This window comes from Alosa sapidissima, chromosome 12 (assembly GCF_018492685.1).
Source record: "Alosa sapidissima isolate fAloSap1 chromosome 12, fAloSap1.pri, whole genome shotgun sequence".
Classification (NCBI taxonomy): Eukaryota; Metazoa; Chordata; class Actinopteri; order Clupeiformes; family Clupeidae; genus Alosa; species Alosa sapidissima.
Window position 1 is genome coordinate 4671774 of NC_055968.1, and position 23260 is coordinate 4695033.

Sequence of the window (23260 nt, forward strand, 5' to 3'; positions counted from 1 at the left end):
TACAGGTGTGTGTGTGTGAGTGTGTGTGTGTGTGTGTGTGTGTGTGTGTGCATGCATGTGTGTTTGTGCCGCCAGGTAGCTGCCCTTGAAGTGCCTCTTTGGTGTGTGTCCAGTGGGCTGAAATCAAGCCACCGTTTCCTGCCTCGCTGCTCCCTTCCTATCTAGCAGTCCCCACCTGCCCCCCCCCCCCCCCCAGCCTCTGGCTCTCCCAGTCCCAGCCTCCCTCCCTCCCTCCCTCTCTCCCTTATCTCTCAGCTACTGTACTTATCTCCCTCTCGCTCTGGATCTAACACTCACACAGCCTACCTGCTCGGTCCTCTCTCTCTCTCTTTCTTTCTCTCTCTGTATCACTCATTCCCATTGACCCTGGGCCACAACGCTTCATGTGGACCCCAATAGCTTCTCACACACACACACACACACACACACACACACACACACACACACACACACACACACACACACACACACACACACACACTTAAAAACCTTAAATGTATTATTTAAAAAGGTCCGTTTTGACTGGTGACCTGTGAGATGAAGCAGTCCCTGCTGCTCACTCAAGGCCATGGCTTTGCATGTGGTAACTGTACATTACACCTCCAGGCTGACCTGACCTGTCAGTGATTATACACTTTGTTTACATTTGCCTATTTTTCACTCTGTCTAAATGTCTATTATATTGGTATTAGGGCCTCACAATTGAGATATTAAGAGCACTGTCTGAAGTCATTAAACAAACTGTGCCTTGGGGCCCTGATATGTCAGTAGATGTTAAATAATTGGGCTTGGTTTTGTATGCCCCACATTTTGGAAGAAGCTACTAAACCAGACACTCCTAGTGCCCTTATTACTGTAGAGTGAATGAAAACATTTCTGTTTTGAAATGTTCTTTTGAAATGTCATGTTTAGACTTATTTGAGGTTTGTGGTCTTAAGTCTTTAATGTCCTTTACATAATGTGAGTCAGCCTACTTGTATGCTCTAAGTGTGTTGTCACTGACATGATACACACTGTGTGGTATGTGCCACATGCATTATGTAACATTGTAAACAGAGCAACACGTGTATCATCATTACTGTCTGTCTGTGCTGGTCTTGTTGCTAGTGCTGGCAGTGACCGCCACACACAGCCGCCCACGTCTACATGACTCGGGTCAGGAACGGCAGTAAAATGAGACGGACAGTTCACCACAGCAGGCACTGACACAAGCACTCCGCCTCATCTCAATCTAAAAAAATATTGGCACTTTCAGAGGAAACTCATAAACGGACATCCAATCACAAAAAGAACAAAGGGTATGGACAACACATTTGCTTTTATGGGTGTCATAAACGCTGTGATGACAAGCTGAACAGCTTCATGTGCCCCTCACTTTTTAATCAAGTTTGTGCAGTCAGTAAAAGTTCAGTAGACAGGCCAACTATAACTTCCTTCCTAATGTTTCCCTCCCACAGTTTTCCCATACTTTTATATCTTTTATCTCAAAACATTTTCACTCTATGCACTCTAGCCAGAACACATTAACATTTACTACCCCCCCCCCCCCTTTCTCTCTGCCCCTCCGTTGTCCATAATCACTGCTAAACGCTGTCCGTCTGTGTTTGCGTGGCGTCTGTTGGAGCCTGTGCAGAGAGCACAGGGTTACAGTGGGCTGACCGGAGCAGGCCTGACCCCTGCATAGCACGAGGACATAAACCCCATGTCTTCCCCAGACCTCCTTCCACCTCTCCCTTCACTGCCCGCTTTTATCCCTCTCCCACCTCTCTTCTCCTCCTCGGCCTTTCCCTCTCTCTCTCTCTCTCTCTCTCCTCTCTTCCCTGCTCCTCCCCCAACTGCCTCTCCTTTGGCCTCCAACCAGGCCAGATGCTCACCACTGAAATCATGGCCAAGTCCATTAAATATTAATGGCAGCTTGTGCGTAGACATAGAGAGAGAGAGAGAGAGGGAGAGAGAGAGAGAGAGAGAGAGAATCCCTGATGTCTTAATCCCTGTGCTAGTGTTATTGTGCTCAGGATGGCTTTCTATCCATTTAAAGCCCATTAGTGTATGTGTAAAGGAGCTGCATTAGGAGGATACTCTCTGCCTGTGCTCACCCCCCCCCCCCCATATCTTTTCCCATCATCTCTCTCTTTTTCCTGTGCTATCACCCCCCCCCCCCTCTCTGATTGGAGATTGAGTGTGGCAGCTTCTCTCCCTTCCTGTACTCTCTGTTACTGTCAATTACAGGGGGGCTGCTTCTCTGAGATGTGCTCGGACGCTGCAGGAGTTAGCAGATGGAGCCAAATTGAGTTTACAGTCAGGCACCCAGTGCAGTCCAACTACCAGAGGCTTACTGTGAAGAGGGGTGTGTGTGTGTCTGTGTGTGTGTGTGTGTGTGTGTGTGTGTGTGTGTGTGTGTGTGTGTGTGTGTGTGTGTGTGTGTGTGTGTGTGTGTGTATGTGAGTATGTGAGTGTGTGTCCGTGCGTGCAACTGTGTGTAATGTGTGTGTGTGTGTGTTTGTGTGTTGAATAAGTGTGTCAGCTTCAGTGTTGTCAGCAGTAGGAGAAAGCTTCTCGCCTGTCTCCTTGTCTTCAACATAAAGTGTGTCAGACACTTTGCAAAGAATAGAGCGAGAATGTAAATGATTTCTTAATGCAAATAGTCTGAATGCCGTTGCCTCCTGACTGGAATTTGAATTTCATGTTTCCCTTGATTATGATAGAGAGGTGGCTACTGCAGTGAAACTTCTATTCAGTGAAACTCCATGCTGTTACCATACACACACATTCACATGCACACACTTGGTGTGCACATACAGTAGTGCACAATTATACCTCCGAACTCACCTGACCTGAGTATGGTGATTACAGTAGACAGTTTGTTTACATCTGTTTATTTGCGCTGTGTGTCTGATTGTCTATTACACTGCTATTGGGGCCTCACAATTATGATATTAATGAAGAGCACAGTCTGAAGTAATTAAGCGAACTGTCCCATGGGGTCCAAATACTCATACACACATTGTTAGAACATTGTTAGAACCAAACGGCTCGTTTTGGGTGATTTAACATAGAGGAGACCACAAGTGGATAAAGGATTAACAAAAAGGGGTATTTATTAAATTAAATATGTATGAAAATGTGAAGTGCAGTCAGTATTAGTGAGATGGTAAGAAACCAAAGGTGTGCTGTAAATCAGTAATGTGCAAAACCCCAACAAAAGACAAAGCCAACGCATGCTGCGATGGAGAGAGGGAACCCTGAACCTTGAACCCTGAAATCAGGTGATTAGCAGCACCTGTACCATGACTCCGGCCTGCAACACAGAAGCAGACAAAGACAGACAAGCAGAGGCCAGCAGGGTCGTAACAACATTTACATAGGGGTATACCGTTTCTTTGAACAGATGTTCACCTGCGCATCTGCAGCCTACAGTCCCTGTGCTGGGGTGGAAAGCTGATGATACACAAGGCAACGTTTTAGGCTGTGTTGCTGGGCAATGTATTGGCCCCATACTGGGCTACTTTTTATGTGCAGAACTTTAATTATCAGCAGGCTAGCTGTCATCATTATCCAATCAGAATGCTGGTTGTGAATGGGGTTGCACAGAAATTGCTCAGTAGCTATCAGTTGCTCAACCATCCCTTCCCCAGAAGGGAGAGAGGAGACTGAGAAAAGATAGGGTTCTGATCCATGGATACAGTTATTAGGTCTGGACCAGAGGGGGCGTTCTGAACCATCAGGCCTCAGTGAGCAAGTGTGAGAGAGAGAGAGGGAGAAGGAGAGAATGATAGAGAAAGAAAGATTGAGCTCTAAGGAAAGTTGAGTTCTGAACCTGAGGGAGTTCCGAGAGCCAGAGGTTATTGTGAAGCTGAGAGTTAGCGGGCTGCAGAGAGAGAAAGTGCTTTCAGCAGCAGGAGAGAGTTGAGTTGTGAGGCAGAGCAGAAGAGAGGAGAGGGGAGGAGAGGGGAGGGTGGGGGGGGGAGAGAGGGCTGTAGGTGGGAGCTGCACAGTCAGGCATGGACCATGTGGGAGGCAGCCAGGTCATTGTGGAGGAATCCATTTTACATGTGTACAGCGTCCAAAGTGAAAAAAGACATCCAGCGTGCTTTAAAATGTGTTTTTTGCTAGTGGAAGGGGTGCTTTTGTGTGGGTGAGTTGTGGGTAGGTGAGCGCTCTCTTGTCCTCTCTCTATATATATACTGTGTGTGTGTGTGTGTGTGTGTGTGTGTGCATGTGCGTGCAGATCAATCTTAAAGAAATAAGTCTCATGTGTTCCGAGTATACTGACATTTATCTGTTTGGCATATTACAACTTGGGTATATATTTTTAATGTCCTCCTTTTCATATTCCCAAAAAATTATGGACACACGTCCGGATGTGCAGAGCTTGACCAGAACTGTGCTCATGTGCAAAATGTAGCCACACAGCCTTGAGGTGCAGATTGACTTCACGAAAATAATCATCTTGAAGCACTTCCTCTCCCAGATATCAGATGTCTCTCTACCTTGCTTGTAAATGCCAGCTTTGTAGTCCTTCAGGGAGGTTCCTTCAGGAGAAGGCTGTGTAGCACTGGAAAATCCTGTCTCACTACCTTTTGTTTCTTTTCTATTTTTCCTCTTTCGTAAAATATCTTTTTTCTCTCTCTCTCCCACAGGAGGTCCACGACATTTTAAAGGAGTACGAGCTCAAGTACTGTTTTGTCGACCGGAACAAAGGCACAGGTAATTGCCCTGTCACCACCATTATATCACCACAGTGCTCCAGTGCACCATTATATCACCACAGTGCTCCAAGAAATATCAAAGGATCCTCTGGAAAATGGATGCCTGCCTGTCAAACTTTGCTGCCAACCATTTCTGGTGGTTGTACAGTGCCCCAAAAAGACACACCTTTCCCATCCACCTTACAGCCCTTAGCCCCTGGTGTCCTACAAAAGAGCTGAAAGGTTAATGGTGTTTGTCTGGAGGAGAGAAGTTTAATGAAGAGCGAGGAGACAGGCTTATCTAGTACTAGCGTTTGAGTAATTAGCACCTTGACTAGAGGGTGGCCTGGTGCACTTTGGATTAAAGTTTTGTGTGACTTCAGAGAGACTAGACAGTTCTTTTCCACCTCACTTTAATTGAATGGAATGAATTTAAATATATGCAGTGTCTATTTCACACCCCAACAATGCACATTTGGCCAGCTTTAGGTGGAATCGGGAGTGTACGCGGACGCAGAAGAATGTGTCTGGAGTGGACACTGAGCAGCTGAGGGGAGTGAGAGGCTGGTTTGTGTGGGATTGTGTTCAGATAGCCTCCACTAGCCCATCCCGGTCATCGTGAAAATAAGATGAGACGCATCTGAGTCACACACTGGCTTCTCTTGCCTTTGTTCTCATGCTCGTCGCTCTCTGGTTTCCTACCTCTTCTCCATGTTTGAACATCTCGTTTGAGCAAACTCTATAAAGGAAGGCCCACCGTGTCAAGGAATTCCAGTCGTCCTCTTTTGAATTAAGGCTGAAATGTTCTCAAGTCAGAAGTAATATCAAGCACAGCGTCTTCAAAGAGATTTTACTAGAGTGATTTGTGCTGAGAGAGGGAGAGAGAGAAAAAGAGAGAAAAAAGAGAGAGAGAGAGAGAGAGAGAAACTTGGCTCTCCAAAGTGATTTAGCTTCTCCAGCAGGTAGCATCATCATGGCCAGATGAAAAAAGGTTGCATTTTTCTGTTTCCAATAAAAATGTTCTGATTGAGACAATGTGAAATTCCTCTGGCAGTATGACCCAACATACCTGTGGTTGCCGTGGATTGTCTGTGAGGAGCACTCTACTTAAGCTGTTGAGGAAAAAGACCAGAAAGTATTTTCACCTAATATGTACCTTTCTTTTTTCTATCAGGCCCTGTGGGGGTTTGTGGTGTTTTCAAAAAATCACACAAATTCAAGGATTTGAACAATTACATACTGCTGTTTTATCTTATTGCCGCGATAGTTCTGATTTTGTAATAGTTTGTATTGAACAGAAAATCAATACAATTTTAATAGCCATTACTGCTGCAAATTCTGTCACTTTGGGCTGCAACAATCTCAACAAGCCCTTGCAGGATCCTGGAGGATTTTTTTCCAGTAACGTCTGGTATTTCACAATGTAGAAATAAACAAATCAGCAGTGCTGAACAAAATATATTGATGTGACCATCATCTACTAAGATGATGATAATAAATTCATATTGTTCTACAAATCCAGTTCTAGATGCAATCAAGCTCTCAACAATGCACTTTCTCTCTTTCTGTGTGTGTATGTGTGTTGATAAACAAACGACAAGAATATTGTGAATGACGTGACCGTTACATAATCATGTAAACCGTTCAGTCCAGTAGTAATCTATCATACCTACTGGGAGTTTGGTCAGGGCCACCCAGAGGGCTGTGGGCAGTAGCCCCGGATCTGTGCTAACTCTGCTGGTGATTATCAGGGATTGTTAGCTAACGTGCCCCCTGGTCCACGCCGCGGGCACTCATAATGCCAGGCTTCTGGGCTCTTAAATGTCACAGGAGGCCGTGCTCCCGGCCTGACACGCATGCCTGCTCACCCTAATTAGTAGTGTGCAGGATTGAATGTGAAACCCATGATCTCATGCACTAACCCCTCCTGGCTTGTCACTCCTCTCTTCAGCTCTCCAACATTACAGCTCTCACCCTCTCTCTTTCTCACTGGTCTGTTTATCTATCTCTCTTGTTCACAGCCTCTTTGCTTCTCTCTCTTCCTCTCTCTCTTTTACTGTGTTTATTCACTCAGTTTTAGTGCTGATCATATACAGTCTCTCTCCCTCTCTATCTCTCTCTTCCTCATATGGCGGGTTTCCAATGTCAGAAATAAGAGCATGGGAGAACTCTGGGACCTTGTAGACAAGCCTAACACCCCCCGCCAACTCCCAGCCACCGGTGTGCCACATGAGACCAGTGTCGGAAATGTCCCTGCTTCAACAGCTGACCAAGGGCCAGTCTGCTTTTATGATGTGGTTAGGTTAGAGCAAGGACGTGCCGCCGGACTGATCTGAAGCCAGCTTGAAAGAAAGGAGAGACCCCCCCCCCCCCCGTGCCCCCTGTCACCACCGCACTCCACTTGGAAAAGTAATCCTGGAAGAAATATTCTGTCCACTTATAAGTGACAGAATCGAAAGAGAAAGACTAACGGTGGATAAAAAGTGACAGCAGTGAAAAGGGGCGAGCGAGAGGGCAACGGAGCGAGAGATGGGGTGCAGAGAAAGCATTGTGTTGATAGAGAGAGAGAGAGAGAAAAAAGAGAGAGAGAGTGAAAGACGGAGCTGATCTGTTCTCTGGCGCGGTGCCCAGGCCGGCTGAGGTGGAGGGTGATATCCCCTCTGCTGATGGTTGTTTTGGGCCCGAGCCTCACCAAACCCCTGCACTGTCACCAGGCCCAGTCATGTGGCTAACATTGTGTGCCAACATTACTACATAACTCCATTCTGCAGCACAGTGTCCCTGCGGCCCGACTGTATATAGTGTTACAGCAGGTCATGCCAAATTCAGACTTTTTTCTCTCTGAGGTGTGCAATCATATCCAGCCCGTTTAGGGCATGACTGTTCATCGGAGCATATGCCGTGTCGCACCCTCGTTGCGTGTGTTTAAAGACTCCGTCCACTGGCATTGCTCATCTAAACATAATTAATCACTCGCTCCACTACTCATTAGGAAGACTGGCTACCCTAGAAGGGCCTGCATCATACTGAGAGAAAGAGGGATGCAGAGAGAGAGAGAGAGAGAGGAGGACAAATAGGGCAAACTGAGGAAGAACGTGACTGCTACTAACTCACTTCTAAACACCACTTTTAGAAGAGAGTCAGGGAAACCCCCTCTGAGGCTTCAGCACCAGAGCTCCACACCTTCAGGGGGTTGTTCCTGTCTAGCACCCTCTGGGGCTCCACTCCCAGTCCCACCCTCAGGCCTCCTCACCAGGCCTCCAGCCCCCTCCACCGTCCCTGCAGCTTCAGCTCTCCTGGCTGAGACTGCATTACATGCGTGCGAATGAGAATGCAGCTTTCAGAAATGTCAAACAAAGCTGGTGCGTGATGACATTTATGTGTCTGAGTGTGTGTGTATGTGTTTGTGTGTCTGTGTCTGTGTGTGTGTGTGTGTGTGTGTTCAGCATGTGTATGTAAGTTCTAACGGTGCTCTGTTGTCTTAACTGTCAAACAAGGTTGGTGTGTGTACACAGATTTTTTTTACTACCAAACATGGCCTCAGACTTTCAGGAAGACAGCTGTAGGCTTTCAAACCATCTCAGTGTTTATGCTGTTCAGATGGGAATGCTTTAGTGCCTCTTTCTCTCTAGCACACTTGCTCTCCTTCTTTGTGTGTGTGTGTGTGTGTGTGTGTGTGTGTGTGTGTGTGTGTGTGTCTACCTCTAAAGAGCATTTACTCCTGCCAAGTGTCTGAAACTGTGCCATGACCCTGACTCATCTTGGGCTCTATAGTCCAACAAACCTTCTGACCTTTCAGTCGTTCATGGCTGAACTTTGACCCCCACACACACGCATGTCCCCATGCCTTCCCGCCGCTATCAAACGCCACCTGACGCGCCCCATCCCCTTTGAGAGAAAACTCAGGAAAAGAAGGAAGCACCAGCAGCCACAGAAACATGCTTGGCATTTGAGGATCTGGCCCTGGGCTGACGGCAGGGGAGAATCATAGACGGGGAGCTCAGGGAGGGGGGGGGTGGGGGGGGGGTGGGGAGGGGATGGGGAGAGAGGGGGCAGACATCACACAGCTCATCTGTTGACATTTAAAACAGCACAAGACTCAAAACACATACTGAAGGCGCCGCAATCTGCCTTGGCATGCTGTTATTGAAACCTTAAAAGTGTGCCTTAAAAGCATGTGAGTGAGTGAGTGAATGTGTGCGTGTGTGTGTGCGTGTGTGTGTGTGTGTGTGTGTGTGTGTGTGTGTGTGTGTGTGTGTGTGTGTGTGTGTGTGTGTGTGTGTGTGTGTGTGTGTGTGTGTGTGTGTGTGTGTCATTTGAAACACCATCACAGCCCCCCATATTAAAGCAACAAGAGTCAGACTGATAAGGAACTGAACAGAGCTCCACCACAAAGAAGAGGGGGAACTTCCTGACTATCAGGCTGTGGTGTGTGTGTGTGAGAGAGAGAGAGAGAGACGGGAGAGAGAGTGTAAAGTCTCTACAGGGGGCTTTTCACAGGCGAGACTCTTCCCGACGCCCGATGCCACCCTCGGACAGGCAGCAGCAGCTTGGAGAGCAGGAGGCTGGGGAGCTCACGCAGCAGCAGCAGCGTATAGCAGCTTTAATTGAATCGTCTGTAATGGGGGCGCTCATTATGTATGAAAGCGCCCTTTCTCAGCCCTCGCTAATGGGAAGCTCAGGTCTGCCCGGCTCATGACATTAAAACAAAACTCACCGCCACTTAAGTGCGTAGGTGTGGGGATGTGTTTAGGGAGGGGGGAGGTGGCTTGTATGTGTGTGTGTGTTTCTGTGATCTGTTCTGTTTTAGCAGTTCCTTTTTCATTGGTCGTGCAAAAGTGTTTTTGAAAGTTGTATTTGTTTATATTTATATATCATTATGTATGTACACATATAGTGTGTGTGTGTGTGTGTGTGTATGTGTGTGTGTGTTTAATATGGTGTGCTGACTCGCTCTGGGCTGTTGGGCTTCCTGTGCTCAGGTAATGAGGGATATTTATGCCGACTCTGTCTGCTCTTAAAGTTTACTCAGTGCTCGCCTCAGTGCTTTCTATAAATTGGAACCACCGCTTCTAATTCGAAAAAAAAAACGCCTCTGCAAAACACTTGGGCTCGGGCTGTTTAATTAACATTTAGGCCCCGATGGGCCGGCTACTCATCCAGCCCACCACCAACGGCCGCACCAAAGCTGTGATAAAGCAACCAACTAGAAATGTCTGCCAGAGTCACACAGGGAAATCCATGACGGAATTCCAAAGGTATGCAACGGCGCTCCAGCGATGGGCACAGGAATGACAATAGGAAGTGCCCGCCATGGGAATCAGGCCTAAACAAAGAGGCTTTTGTCAAGCGCCCCACTACAGCCCCATCTCCCCACTCCAATCCCATACGGTTCAGTAATGAAGACACCAGGGCATCAAAAGAGCCCTCCCAGCCTCACTGCCAACTCCACACAGCTTTTTTTACATGCGTATTCTGAAACATAAAGCATAATGCAGAGTTAATGAGCAATTACGAGTTGTTTTCCTATCGTTAACTTACTTGGCACATGGGATTACTAGTAGCTTGTCATAATAATTATGAGTGGTTCTGTGCTCTATTAGTGAAAGGGGGCACCTTATAGGGTTGTGTCTAATAACATGTTCACTGTTTGACCATGTTATGCTGAAATACCAGAGTTTAGCTATAATTAAAATAGTTGTTGATGACGCAAACAGGAATCAGGATATCTTATTGTATGTAAACCGTAGGTATGCATACATGCCAGGGGTAAATAAAAAAGTACGTTTTCTACTGTTAAAGTTTCATTAGAGACCTGTTAAAAGTATCATCCACACTTTCCTGATAAGTAATCATTTGTGGGTTGTGGGTTTGTTTGCAAGTCTTTCATGAGTGTGTCAGTCTCCCTGGAGCTTGTTTGGATATGCCATGTTTGGAATGCCCACCCCTGGATAAGAGCTAGCTTGGTGAGGCAGAATTACTCTACCTCTTGTGGTTTCAACTGTAAACTGAATGAAAGGGTTGTGTCCTAAACCTAAGGCTATATTAAAATCATTCTCCTTCAGTCCTGTCCTGCTGGTGGCAAAGACACATTTTCACCAGCATTTCAGTAGTTCATTAGCATTTCATGATCTGGTGTAATGACCAGTTTTGTTTTTATAAGCTCATTAATTGAGGCAATGTAAAGATTTAACTGTCAACTGTTCTAGCTTTAATTGTCGGCTTTTTGCCAATTTGTGTCTGGCAGCCAGATTTCTGAATTCTTGGCAACCATTTTCTGAATCAATGATCAAAATGAATCCACATTCTTGGGAGGTGGGGAACAGAAATGTTTGTGATGACTTGCTGAGCTGTATAATTTGCTAAAGTATGACTGACTTCTAATTAGGTGTACCTGAAAGCTGAAAAGAAAGAAAAAATGTGAGGGTATTTTTTTCCGCCAGCTAATTGACTGGAAGTGCTTTTCTCACTTTCAGTTTTATCCTTCTCTGTGCTGCCTTTCTTCTTTTCCATCATCCTCCTCACTGTGTCACTCAGGAATGGGCAGTATTACTGATACATGTATTTACTATACATTACAAATACTATACTATTTTCTAATACTCTAATACTATTTTCTCATTGTATTTCATTGGGTTGAAGAAAATGACTATTTGGTATCAAAATAATGTATTGGTGTTTATTTTTATACAGACACTGTGATTTTAGCCCAGAATCAGTTGGATCTGATCAGGTCTATCCGATTGTTGTGTAGTTTGAGCAGGTTCACAACTAGAGAGCTCGACCAAACTGGTATGCCAGTACTATCTGCCGATATTAGCTATTTGCCGATCTATCGGTAACTGCATTTATAGAGGCAGATAATTTAAAAATAAAATAAAAAGGCAGCACATAAGGGACTTACAGATATAGGAATTGCCATGTGTTGCACTCGCTGCGAGGTTGAGCGAATGCCCCAAAGATTTGTGGTTTGATAACACTTTTTCAAGTATAGTTTTTGTCTTTTTTTGTGACAGGACAGTGAAGTATGAGACAGGAAGCAAGTGGATACCATTTGGACCATTTTGTGGCCTTTCATTTGGATACCATATCATATGCGACAGAAAGTTGTGCACAAAGGCAATAATTTAGCCTGACGTAGTCATACTTCATTCTATTCAGAATTTGAATCTGATACTGCTTGATTGGGATGTGATTATGGGGCGTGTTTCAATTGGATAGATCTAACCAATCAGAGCAATGAAGCCTACCATCAATCCTGTAGGGAGAACCAAAACATCCTTCTTCTCAATATTTTAGTTTTGTAATTTTTGTTTTAATCTTGTACAATAGAAGCGATAGTGAAATCTAAAGGGTGATAGACTATAGCTATATATACATCATTGCTCATCTGACCATCATTGAATAAAGCCCGTCCAGACAATGTGATTGGTGCAAACTGCTTTGGGTCGGGCTTAGTTGTTTTTCAATGGAACAAGTCCAGACCGAATTTCCCCAATAATGCCTTAAATTATGACTTCTCGCAAGTTTTGTGCAAAGAAATGGACAGATTGAGACTAACAAATATAACCATCAACACATTTAAGGCTGTGGCTATCAAGGCTATCTTGCTGTGAAAAAAGATGCCAATTACAAAGCATGATTATCACACATAATGTGACCTGTGTTATTTGACTGAGGGGCCCCATTTAGATATCAGGGTGAATAATATAACCCATGATGTAGGATTGAAAACGTGATTTACAAAGTGATTACTTGCTCCTTTGAAAAAAAGTATCTTGAGTATTTTCAAAATGAAAAAAATACAGTATTATCAATACAGTATAAAATGAGGGTATTTGGTATTTTATTTTAAAATACATTCTGATGTATTTTTGCCCATTCCTGTCCTCACTCTTCCTCTCCCATGAATGTACAACTTCAGTGGGCTGTTTCTCCTCAGTGCAGGGACTGTGGAAAGCTCTGTGCTCAGGCCTGTGAGTGCTATTAGCTGAAAGGCAGCATGTTCGTTTCTGAGCTCTTTAATGAGCTGGTAGCGCGAGCCACTGAAGGCACTGAAGAGGCAAAGTGCTTCGGTGACGCAGCAGAGGGATGTGAAGTTACAGATTCAGGTTACCCATGCTAGCTTTGAGTTGTGCTGTGCTGTACTGTGCTTAGAATTCACTGGTGTTTGTTTCAGTGGCAACTAATGCTAATGACCACAGGGTCAAAAGTATAAGTATAAGTATACTCTTTTGATCCCGTGAGGGAAATTTGGTCTCTGCATTTATCCCAATTAGTGAAACAGACACAGCACACAGTGTACACACAGTAATCCCGGCGCAGTGAGCTGCCTGCATCAACAGCGGCGCTCGGGGAGCAGTGAGGGGTTAGGTGCCTTGCTCAAGGGCACTTCAGCCGTGCCTACTGGTCGGGGTTCAGAACCGGCAACCCTCCGGTTACAGGTCCGAAGTGCTAACCAGTAGGCCACGGCTGCCCCAATAATGTCAGTGTTTGACACAGCTACATTTTCTTGGCATCTTGTTGTGGGACAGTTATCTACCTCAGTTAGGAGGAACCAAAGCTCTTTGTATTCAGCCCATTGTTTGCTGTTCCAGACAACAGTGAGAGGGCCTTTGAAGTAGCAATTAGGGTTAGCAATGTCAAGGTAGCTAATTAAGTGATTAACGCCTCCACCTTTCTCCCTCTGTCTGGTTGTCTCACGCACTCGTTCTCTCTTTGAGTCATTTGCTACTCTAAAATAGAAACATAAAAGTGTTTCCAATGATTATGACATTAGAAGGAGACAGGAATTAACCTGATGGCAGATGACCTTTCTAGAGCCTTCTGAGCAAAGCCTTTGTTTTCTTATCTCTTAGTCATCCTGTATATGGCTGTTGTCATTTGCATGCGCTCACTTGGACAGGCACTGTCTCTCTCTCTAGCTTAACCCGTATGTACATTTTATTATCAGGGGAACATTGAAAGAATCTTTCTGTGCCCTCATCCACTGCCTATGGTTGCTCATTTTAACCATCCATGTAGTTTCAAGAGAACTTCCCTAGAAGTTCCCCTCAACTGATGTTTGGCTGAGATAGACACAGAGCATAACTAGGCAGTTTAACTATGAATAATTAGGCAAGAATAAGTTTACCCAGCAGGCTTGGGTGTTGTATGCTGACTGAGACCATGTTTCCTGCTGTAGGTCCTTTAGGCCTCCTGGTGTTGTATGGCAGCTGCTGGCTTTACTGTGATGGTCCCATGGCTCCTGTCTAGTTAAGCACAGGGCCATTTTTAATTGGGTGCTGACGGATGGTCTGTCCTTGCGTCTGACATAGCATGGTGACCTGACCATAACCGTGGCATGTGAAGCTCCAGCTCTGTTGTGTTGTGTTGTGGAATGCCAACCCCACTTTTAGTTGGGGCATTAGGATGAGGTATTATTGCAGTCTCTGGAATCCTGTGACCACTCTCACACACACTGCACATGCTATAAACTGAGGGACAGAGAAGCCACCTAGCTAGCTTGGCTTCAGAGGACGAACAGGTGAACACTGCATTAGAGGTCCACCGATATATTGGCCAGTTTTGACTTATTTTGACACATACTGGCTCACATCAGTATAGGTCTCCTCGTATCAGGCTCTTCCAACCACACGCCACAAATGCATTACAGGCAGCTATCTGGGAACATGGATCCCCTGCTTCTTACATCATAACTGGGTTGCCCTGAACTCCCACATGATCACGTTTTTCTACTTTTATGTTGAAGAATGATTAAGGCTACTCAGTGGTGCTGTTATATATCGCCTGTTGCTTTCCAGGTCTTTACAAACTCGATTCCTTTCATATAAGTTTGTTAATTACCACCCAAATAACCAAACAGCTAAATAAATGAATATTGGCCCCAAAATCAGTTACCTGCCATGTGAGAACATACTATAAAGCACACTATTAAACACACACACACACACACACATTATGCACATGCATAAATACAACAGTCATACACTTTTCATATCATTTCAAGTCTGAGCTGTTGGTTTGCCAGTATATAATGTGTGGTATGCAGCACTAGTCGTCAGCCCAAGATGGACGCTGCGCCGCTCCTGCTGATTTCAGCCATGCTCAGATCGAGCAGAGGAGAAGGAGAGGGAGGAAGAGGAGGAAGATGAGTGCATGCATTAGCGTTTAGTGGGCTCTGTTCGTCCACTCAAAAACCAAGAGCCACTTTGTGTGTGTATGTGTGTGTGTGTGTGTGTGTGTGTGTGTGTCCATCTACAGTATGCATGCGTGTGTGTGTGGGCGGCCGGGCCCGGTGCAGTGGGCCTCTTGTGCCAGATGACTGATGCTGTGAAGAGCAAGGGGATCATCATTAATTGATGCAGTGGCAATGTGTGGGTGGCTTTAATGTAGGAGACCCAAACATGTGAACACACACACACACACACACAGACATACACACACACACTCACACACACAGACATACACACACACACACATACACAGACACAATGGAGAACTGAAGGGCATTCTCATGTGTGTAGACACATATGCAGCATACAGGCATTTGCCACAAGCACACATCCACACACAGAAGCTGAGGCCAACCCCCCTATATAGACACGCTTTTACATCCACCCCAGAGCTCACTTACAGCACATACACTGTTGTGGTTTGTAGGCAACAGTTTGGCTGTGTGGTTTGTATGTGTGTGTGTGTGTGTGTGTTGGTGTGTGTATGGGAGTATGTGAATGTCTGTCTGTTTTGTGTGTGTCTGAAACAGCTTTATTTCGACGTCACTTTGTCTATATGTTTCAATGTGGTGGATGTTAAACAAAAGTTTGAATGTTTATTTGAATATGTATTGTACATGCAGGTTAAGTATATCATCTCTCTGTCTCGGTCTCTCTCTCTTTCTCTCTGTCTCTCGGATAGTTTCACTTACCGTAGTTTTTACTACTGTGTTGTCTTGTTTGTGTTGTACTTGTCAGTGCAGTTTCTTCCTCATTTCAGATTTCACTTGTGATTGCAGATTTAAGACATCATATATTCCATTCTGTCCATCACCAGCTGCATGTTTATGCTTGTGTGTACATCTGCTCTTGCTTACACAGATAATTGGCCCACTGTATTTAAGCAGGTGGGAGTGTTTCTGCATTTGTGTGTGTGTTCCTCTGTCCACATTTCATCCCAGTAGGACAATTATTATCTTGTCTGCTCCTATGGAGGTGTATGTGTTTTATTTGTTTTATTTTCTTTAGGTGGTTGTGCCACTGCTTGTGTGTGTGTGTGTGTGCATGTGTGTGTGTGTGTGTGTGTGTGTGTGTGTGTCCATGTGTTTTATTTCTGTATATTTGTCGCTTTGTCTGTATGTGTATTTTTCAAGTTTGTGCCTATCAACTCATCTCTACAAACCTTGTGAGAGTATGTGAGTGCATTTATTTGTATTTGTCTGCATTTGTTGTGGGTATTCATTTAATTGCATTTAAACTCAGTTTGAATGTTACAGATGTTTGTCTGTGTGGGTGTGTTGTTTAGGGTTAGTGTTGTGTTGTGTTTGTGTTGTGTTGGTGTCTTCACATGCGCAGCCACACATATTTACACTTATGATCGGGTGGATGTGGGGTTTATCTGTGTACGTGGTTTTGAGTGTGTGTGTTTGTGTAGAAATGTGTGTGTATGTGTGTGTGTGTGTCTCAATATGGCTCATGTGTCTCAATATGGCTAGTGTGGGCCCCAGCCGTGGCGCAACTGGCTGGGGCACCTGCACCGTACGCCGGCGACCCAGGTTCGATTCCCGCCCCGTGGTCCTTTCTGGATCCCACACCGACTCTCTCTCCCACTCACTTCCTGTCACTCTTCAATGTCCTGTCAATTAAAGGCATAAACCCCCCCCCCCCCCCCAAAAAAAAATATACTTAAAAAAAAAAAAAATATGGCTAGTGTGTGTGTGTCCCTCTGTCTTCAGTAATTGGACTTCAGATCAGCAGGGGTGTGTGTGTCTGTTCTTTTATGCATGTCTTGTGCATGTCTTGTGCAACTCTGTCAACCTCAGTAATTGACCAGTTGGAATTCTGTATGAGTAACTACTGAACAGAGCCAGAGTATTCACCAGGTTTATATTTTATATGTGTACTTGTGTGTGTGTGTGTGTGTGTGTGCGTGTAACACTGTATATGACTGTATGTCTGTTTATGGATATGTATTGTGTGTGTGTTTGTGTGTGTTTTGTGCCTACCATTACGGATGGGTGTACGTGTGTGTGTGTGTGTGTGTGTGTGTGCGTGTGTGGGTGTGTGTGTGTCTTTGTATGTAGTATTGCAGTCTGTGTGTGTGTGTATAATTGACATCCTGTAAGCCAGCAGGTGGAGACTTGTTTGTGCCCAGCCTCTGCTGGCAGTGCAGGGGGGAGGGCAGGGCTCTATCTCTCTCTCTCCTCTTTCTCCTCTCTCTCTCCTCTTTCTCCCCTCTTTCTCCCCTCTCTCTCTCTTTTTTCTCCTCTCTCTCTCTCTCTTTCTCCTCTCTCTCTCTCTTTCTCCCCTCTCTCTCTCTCTCTCTCTCTTCTTTCTCCTCTCTCTCTCTCTCTCTCTCTCTCTCCTTTCTCCTCTCTCTCGTGTGGCACTAGCCTGATGGAAACATTTTCTCTCTCTGCCCAAAATCCAACGCCATCTGCTCCGCATGGACACACCGGCCCTAACGAAGCCTAACGTGCCCTAACGAAGCTAAACGAGCTCTAACGACCCCTTAACAAGAGAGCGGCACCCCGGCCGAGCTTTTCCGCCATCCGGACCGTGCCGCGGCGCTCCTCCGTTGGCCAAAGGTGACTCAGAACCGGCCGGTTCTCTTTTGTATGTGCTGTTTATCTGTGGTTCCGTTCTGTATTGTTCTCCTCTGGGAGTCAGTGTGCACTCAGCCCCTCTGGGTCTCTCTCATAATGACTTCTTTCAGAACCCTCATGGCAGGAGAATTGCAGCCTTTAACACAATTTCCCAGCGCATCCCCCACCCCCACCTCGCCGCCTGCCTGTTGAAGGCTTTAGAGAAATATAACAGCAGTAATTGTCACATTTTGAAGTGAATCCCCCACCTCCCCATAATTAAATCACCCCTTTTTGTTTGGAAAAAAAAGCCAGTGCCTGTCCTGTCACCAGCACAGTGCTTGTGTGTTATAAGATTATTGTGTACGCTATTGAAGCGTCTCGTAGCTCACGGAGCAGCCGCCCCCGCACACACTCCCCTCTTGTCACAGAAAGCACTTGACGGAGTTTGCATGTAGCTGCGCGCGTCTGGTGGAGAGCCACGGGGCGGGGAGCAGGAGAGCATGGGGGACACGTCCGCAGGGAAAAGCACACTTAGGATTTGGACATCAGTGTGCTGTGCTAATTAATGTTATGTGGGGGTGGAATAGTGTGTGTGTGTGTGTGTGTGTGTGTGTGTGTGTGTGCAAGTCAGATGCACAAATGGGATGGGGGAAAGTCATTTCAGAACAACACTAGCTGTTCCCATTATACCATAATACCGAACCATTACAGGCATAAACAGCATTCTTTTTAAATGAAATTATTACCATCTTTGTGTTTTGATTGGGGATTATTATTATTTATTTTTTTTTTCTCTGGATGGTAAGTGCTCACTTATGAATATGTGAGCAATTATCTTTGTAGCCAGTCAGGGGTAGGGAGTGGAACAGGCTCAGACACAAAAAGTGCATTAAGCACCAAAGCCCACAGCACATCGCTGTCAGGCCTTGTTACAGACCAATAGTCTGCAAATAATATATTTGGATGCAAGTGGAGTGCCTGGGTGTGTTCGTGTGTGTGTGTGTGTGCATGTGTGTGTGTGTCTGTGTGAGAGAGAGAGAAAGTGAATGAGAAGGAGACTGTGGCGAGTGATTGATGGCAGAAAATGGATTTTTTGAGAATAAGGAGAATAAATGAAGACTGGGAGGCTGATGAACAGAATAGAGGGAGAGGAGGAGAGGATGATGAGAGGGTGAATGCCGGCAGAATGAACAACAGAGACGTGGTTGGTTGTGGGTGAGCTCAGGGGCAACCCCTTAGCTTATGGTGCAGAGTGTTTGTCATACATGACTCTGCATCTCTACCTCTCTCTCTTCCTCACTCTCCATCCCTCCCTCCGTCTCTTGTGTGTATGTTTCCAAGTCATTTTATTACCTTCTCATTTCACAAGCCATCCGTCTGTGTGCCAGTGGCCTGTGCTGCCTGGCCCGCCTGCCGCCTCATTAGGGGGCAGTTAGGAGTCCCATTTAGCAGCCATGCCTCACTCTTCCACTGGCTTATTGCTGCTGCTGGGCCTGCCAGCACCTTGCTGCCATCATGATGCGCTAATTAGCCTGCAGTTGTTCCTGTTTCAATTGTGCTATATTCTGTAAGGCATGGCCTGAAGCTGCTCATGTGCATGAGTGAGTGGGTGGGCGAAAGAAAGAGGGACAGTGTGGGTGTGTGTAAGTGGTATGTGTGTGTGGGTGTATGTAAACCCTTTGTCCTCTGTCATATACTGTTATTTGTAAGGATTTTACTGGGGCTCATATTTTTCTTCGGCCCATAAAGCATTCTCTCCTCTTCTCTCTCTCTTTCTCTCTGTCTCTTTTTCACTGAGTGTGTGCTCACTTGGCTTTCTGTGGACTGTGCTTCTCTCTCTGCACCATAATATAATTCAGTGTTCAGGCTAAAGTCCAGAATCCTGTGTGTGTCTGTGACTGATGATCTTTACCCTAATGTTGCTCTCTCTCTCTCTCTGTCCCTCTCTCTCTATCTCTCTCTCTCTCTCTCTCTCTGTCTTTCTCTCTCTCTCTCCCTCTCTCTGTCTCCCCCCCCTCTCTCTCTCTATGTCTCTCTCTCTCTGTCTCTCTCTGTCTCCCTCTGTAGCCTTTGTGACGCTGCTGAATGGCGAGCAGGCCCAGCACGCCATCTCGTCCCTGCACCAGTCGAGCGTGCGCGGGCGCCTCATCAGCGTCCAGCTGCAGCCCACCGACTCGCTGCTGTGCGTGGCCAACCTGCCGCACACGCTCTCGGCCGAGGCCTTCCACCAGCTGGTGCGCTCGCACGGCAACGTGGAGCGCTGTTTCCTCGTGCACAGCCCGCGCTCCGGCCACTCCAAGGGCTACGGCTTCGTGGAGTACATGAAGAAGGACTCGGCCTCGCGGGCGCGCTCGGAGCTGCTGGGCCGCGCGCTGGGCGAGCGGTCTCTCGTCGTGCAGTGGACCGACGCCAACCAGCTGATCGAGCCCGAGCAGCTGCACTCACGCTGCCTGTGCATCGACCGGCTGCCGCTGGACTTCGACGACACCGAGGAGCTGGCCCGCGTGTTCTCGCAGCGCTACCGGCCCGTCTTCTGCCAGGTCTGTACCAATCGTAACACCGTGCAAATGTGAGAAGAATGCTCTCATAGGTGAGAAGAATGCTCTCATAGGTGAGAAGGAGAGACGTAGGGCCTGTCCACACGGAGACGCTTTTTAGGTTAAACTCAGAGGTTTTGCTTCATCTTGGCCGAGCGTCCAAACGAATCCTGTAAACACACTGCCCGAAACCGCACTTTTCTGAAACCTGGTCCCAGAGTGGAAAAATCTGAAACTGTAGCCCGTTTGAATTCGTTTAGACAGCGAAACCGCACATCCTGCTTGCGTACCGATGATCATCACCACACCTCAGCTGCCCTGGACTTGCACTTATAGTATTGCCTAACAATACTAGTTTTCATACATGACATTACCTACGATTACACTCTGTAAGATAAATATCACAACTGGTGCTGCGCAGCGCCGATAGCTTATGACTTGGTGGACTGAACACTGTTTTTCCCGGTGTTTTTTTATGCATTCTAGCTACTGTCAGTGACGCGAGAGAACTTAAGTTATTAGGAAAGTGCGGTGTAAGTTTAGGCTACATTAATTTGTGCGTAGTGCCAGTGTCATTCATTTATTTTACATGTCTTACAACATATATACATGCATTCACAGTCGAGTGAAATCAGATATAAGCATACAAAGACGCTTAGAACTCACGTTAAGCCGATGGTAGCACACTGAATGCAAATGCGCGATTTGATGCAGGCAAACGTATTGACTGTTACTAACGAAGGTTTTATAGCAATATTATAAATGTGGCGACAGAATAGCCTAGAACTTGGGTAAGCCTTGCGTTTAGTAGCCTAATTGCGGTGATAGCCAAAACTAATGTGAATCACGGACTATCATACAACCAAAGAAAGTAAAGGTGATTAGTAGGCCTACCTGCGTTAGCCAAATAAAGGACGGGACTGCACCCTTCACAAACCGTAAAATAAAGTTTATTAGTTTTACAGTTGACTACAGTTGACAGTTCACCATCAGTCCACACAAACAATTCTGGTTTCCTTGCACTAGCCATTTTGTCGTAGCCTATTCTGTCTGTAAAGTGGAAGTTTTGGTCAATTTCAGTAAAGAAACAGTGCCACGTATAGGCCTGGGGTATGAAGTAACGTGTTGAGTCGTGTTGAGATGGATCCGTTTGGACGCAAATATTCTTGATATGGTTCCAGGGAAGACGGAGGAAAAAAACATTGGTTTGGTACGTGTGGAGGAATGATTGCATTACATGTCTGTATGAGAGAAATAAAGCTATGGATGTGTGTGTGTGCGTATGCCTATGTATGTGAGTGGGTTTATACGTGGGGCTGTATGTATGTGTGTGTGGGTGAGTTGGATGGATGAGCAATCAAATGAGATGCACAGGGGAGATGAAGTGCATATATGAGGGCTCTTGTAGTGAGCTAAGTTGGATCTATCAGTGCAGTGAGATAATAGCTGGATAACATATGCTGTAACCTGCACACATGTGTGTGGGTGTGTGTTTTGTATGTGTAGCACTCTTAGTGCAGCAGCAGCAGCACCAACACTACAAGTGGATGACCTAAAGGTGTAACACTTCTAAGGGTTTGAAACGCTACTCCAAATTGTGTTTATCCTACCAGCATCCCTGAATGCTTTTCAGGAGAGACATGCAGCACTGGCTCTGTGCAAATGTTGAACAAGAGAGGAAGATGTTGATTATACTGTTATCTGGCCCAACAATACAACACTGTGAGACCACACTGACTGATCTAAAACAAAGGATTGTGTTTGAGAGAGCACAGCCGGGTCATTCAAGCTGGGAGACATAAAACTGTCTTGGCTCCCCAAAAGGACAGGCTACGTCAATAGTGTCCACAAGGGCAGGAGAAGGAGCAGGACAATCTGAAATGCAAGACATTTGAGCCCTGCAGTGCAGAGTTGCGGTCTATGATGACGTTTCTAACAGTCTGGATTCTCATTTAGCCATAGATAAAGCAAAACAGCCCTTTTTACCGGAGGGTGGAACAAGTAGTGATGTAGTTTCAAAATACATATGATGAATTCATTCTATGAGGAATTGCGATTAACTCACTGCCACACACACAAATATTTGCATAAATACACACACACACACACATACACACACATTCACACACACTTAACTGTGATGTCTGCACACAACCACAGCTCATAGCTCAGGGATATTTGCTTGCTGACTGTAGTTTATTAGTGGTTGGAGCAGCATGTTGTGTCTGTTTTGCATCCAGTGCTGTGCGATCCCTTCAGTGCTCTGACATAATGGATATGTTCTTATTTGTCATGCTGGAAAAGCTTGTTTGAATGTAGAGAGGGGAGAGATAAGAGGGAGAATGAACTGGTCTAGCCCATGGGTCCAAGTGTGCGAGCTGAAGTCCTCCAGCTGGTAGGCCAGAAGAATGCATCAAGGCTGCATGCATCTGAAGATTTGGCCCAAGACAGGAAGGCAGCCAAGAGATTCTCTCCTCGTAAAATCCACATAAACACGCTCTCAGCAGCTAAGCCTCAGCTCCCCTACTAAGCCCCAGATTATGCCAGTTATGGACAATTATAAAATAACATTTAGGTCTGAAATACCATCTGCCATTTTCTTCTATCGAACAAGACCCACTGGACTATGAAGTGGCTGCTTGAAGAGTGAGGGCAGAAATCTCTGTTAGTCATGAACGAGTTGGTGGCAGTGATGGTGTTCATTTTCTGGAGACTACCCAACAACAGCAACACGCACACACACACACACACACACACACAAATGAACATGTACACAAATGAACACACACTATATGTGTGAGTATGCGTGAGTGAGAAAGAGACCCAGTTTGAAATGTGTCCAGTAAGTCTGAGCTCAGAGATATTGTGTTCTAAGAATTTGTATACAGTTCACACATGCGCACACAGACAAAAAATGTGTATTATTACTATATTTAAACACACACACACACATAGGTGCACACACACACACACACACACAGCTATTTGAGCATTGTCACTGGTGAATGTTTTAGTTAGCTCTGTGATTTTAATGATTTTGACTCTTACCATTATCTCCCATGTTTGAGATGCTATTCCTCCGCTAACATACACACAAACACACACGCACCCATGTGCGCGCACACACTATGCAGGGTCTTTCAGCCACTCACACACACGCCTGCTGTTATCAGCACCTCCACCACAACCCTTGATCTCAATTTACGACTCCAACAGGGCTCAGAGCGCCACTT

At 45.8% G+C, this 23260-nt stretch overlaps 2 protein-coding genes across 2 annotated transcripts in view; both read left to right on the forward strand.

Annotated features, from left to right (window-relative positions):
• cachd1 (cache domain containing 1) overlaps window positions 1–20 on the forward strand; it is a 74535-nt gene extending 74515 nt beyond the window's left edge. Inside the window, exon 28 of the transcript XR_006021151.1 lies at window positions 6–20. The gene's annotated coding sequence lies outside the window, so the exon portion shown is untranslated. The remainder of the gene's footprint in view (window positions 1–5) is intronic.
• raver2 (ribonucleoprotein, PTB-binding 2) overlaps window positions 1–23260 on the forward strand; it is a 65695-nt gene that overhangs the window by 6186 nt on the left and 36249 nt on the right. The window contains 2 exon segments of the mRNA XM_042057296.1: window positions 4641–4707; window positions 19558–20030. Of these exon segments, the coding sequence (XP_041913230.1) occupies window positions 4641–4707; window positions 19558–20030 (540 nt within the window).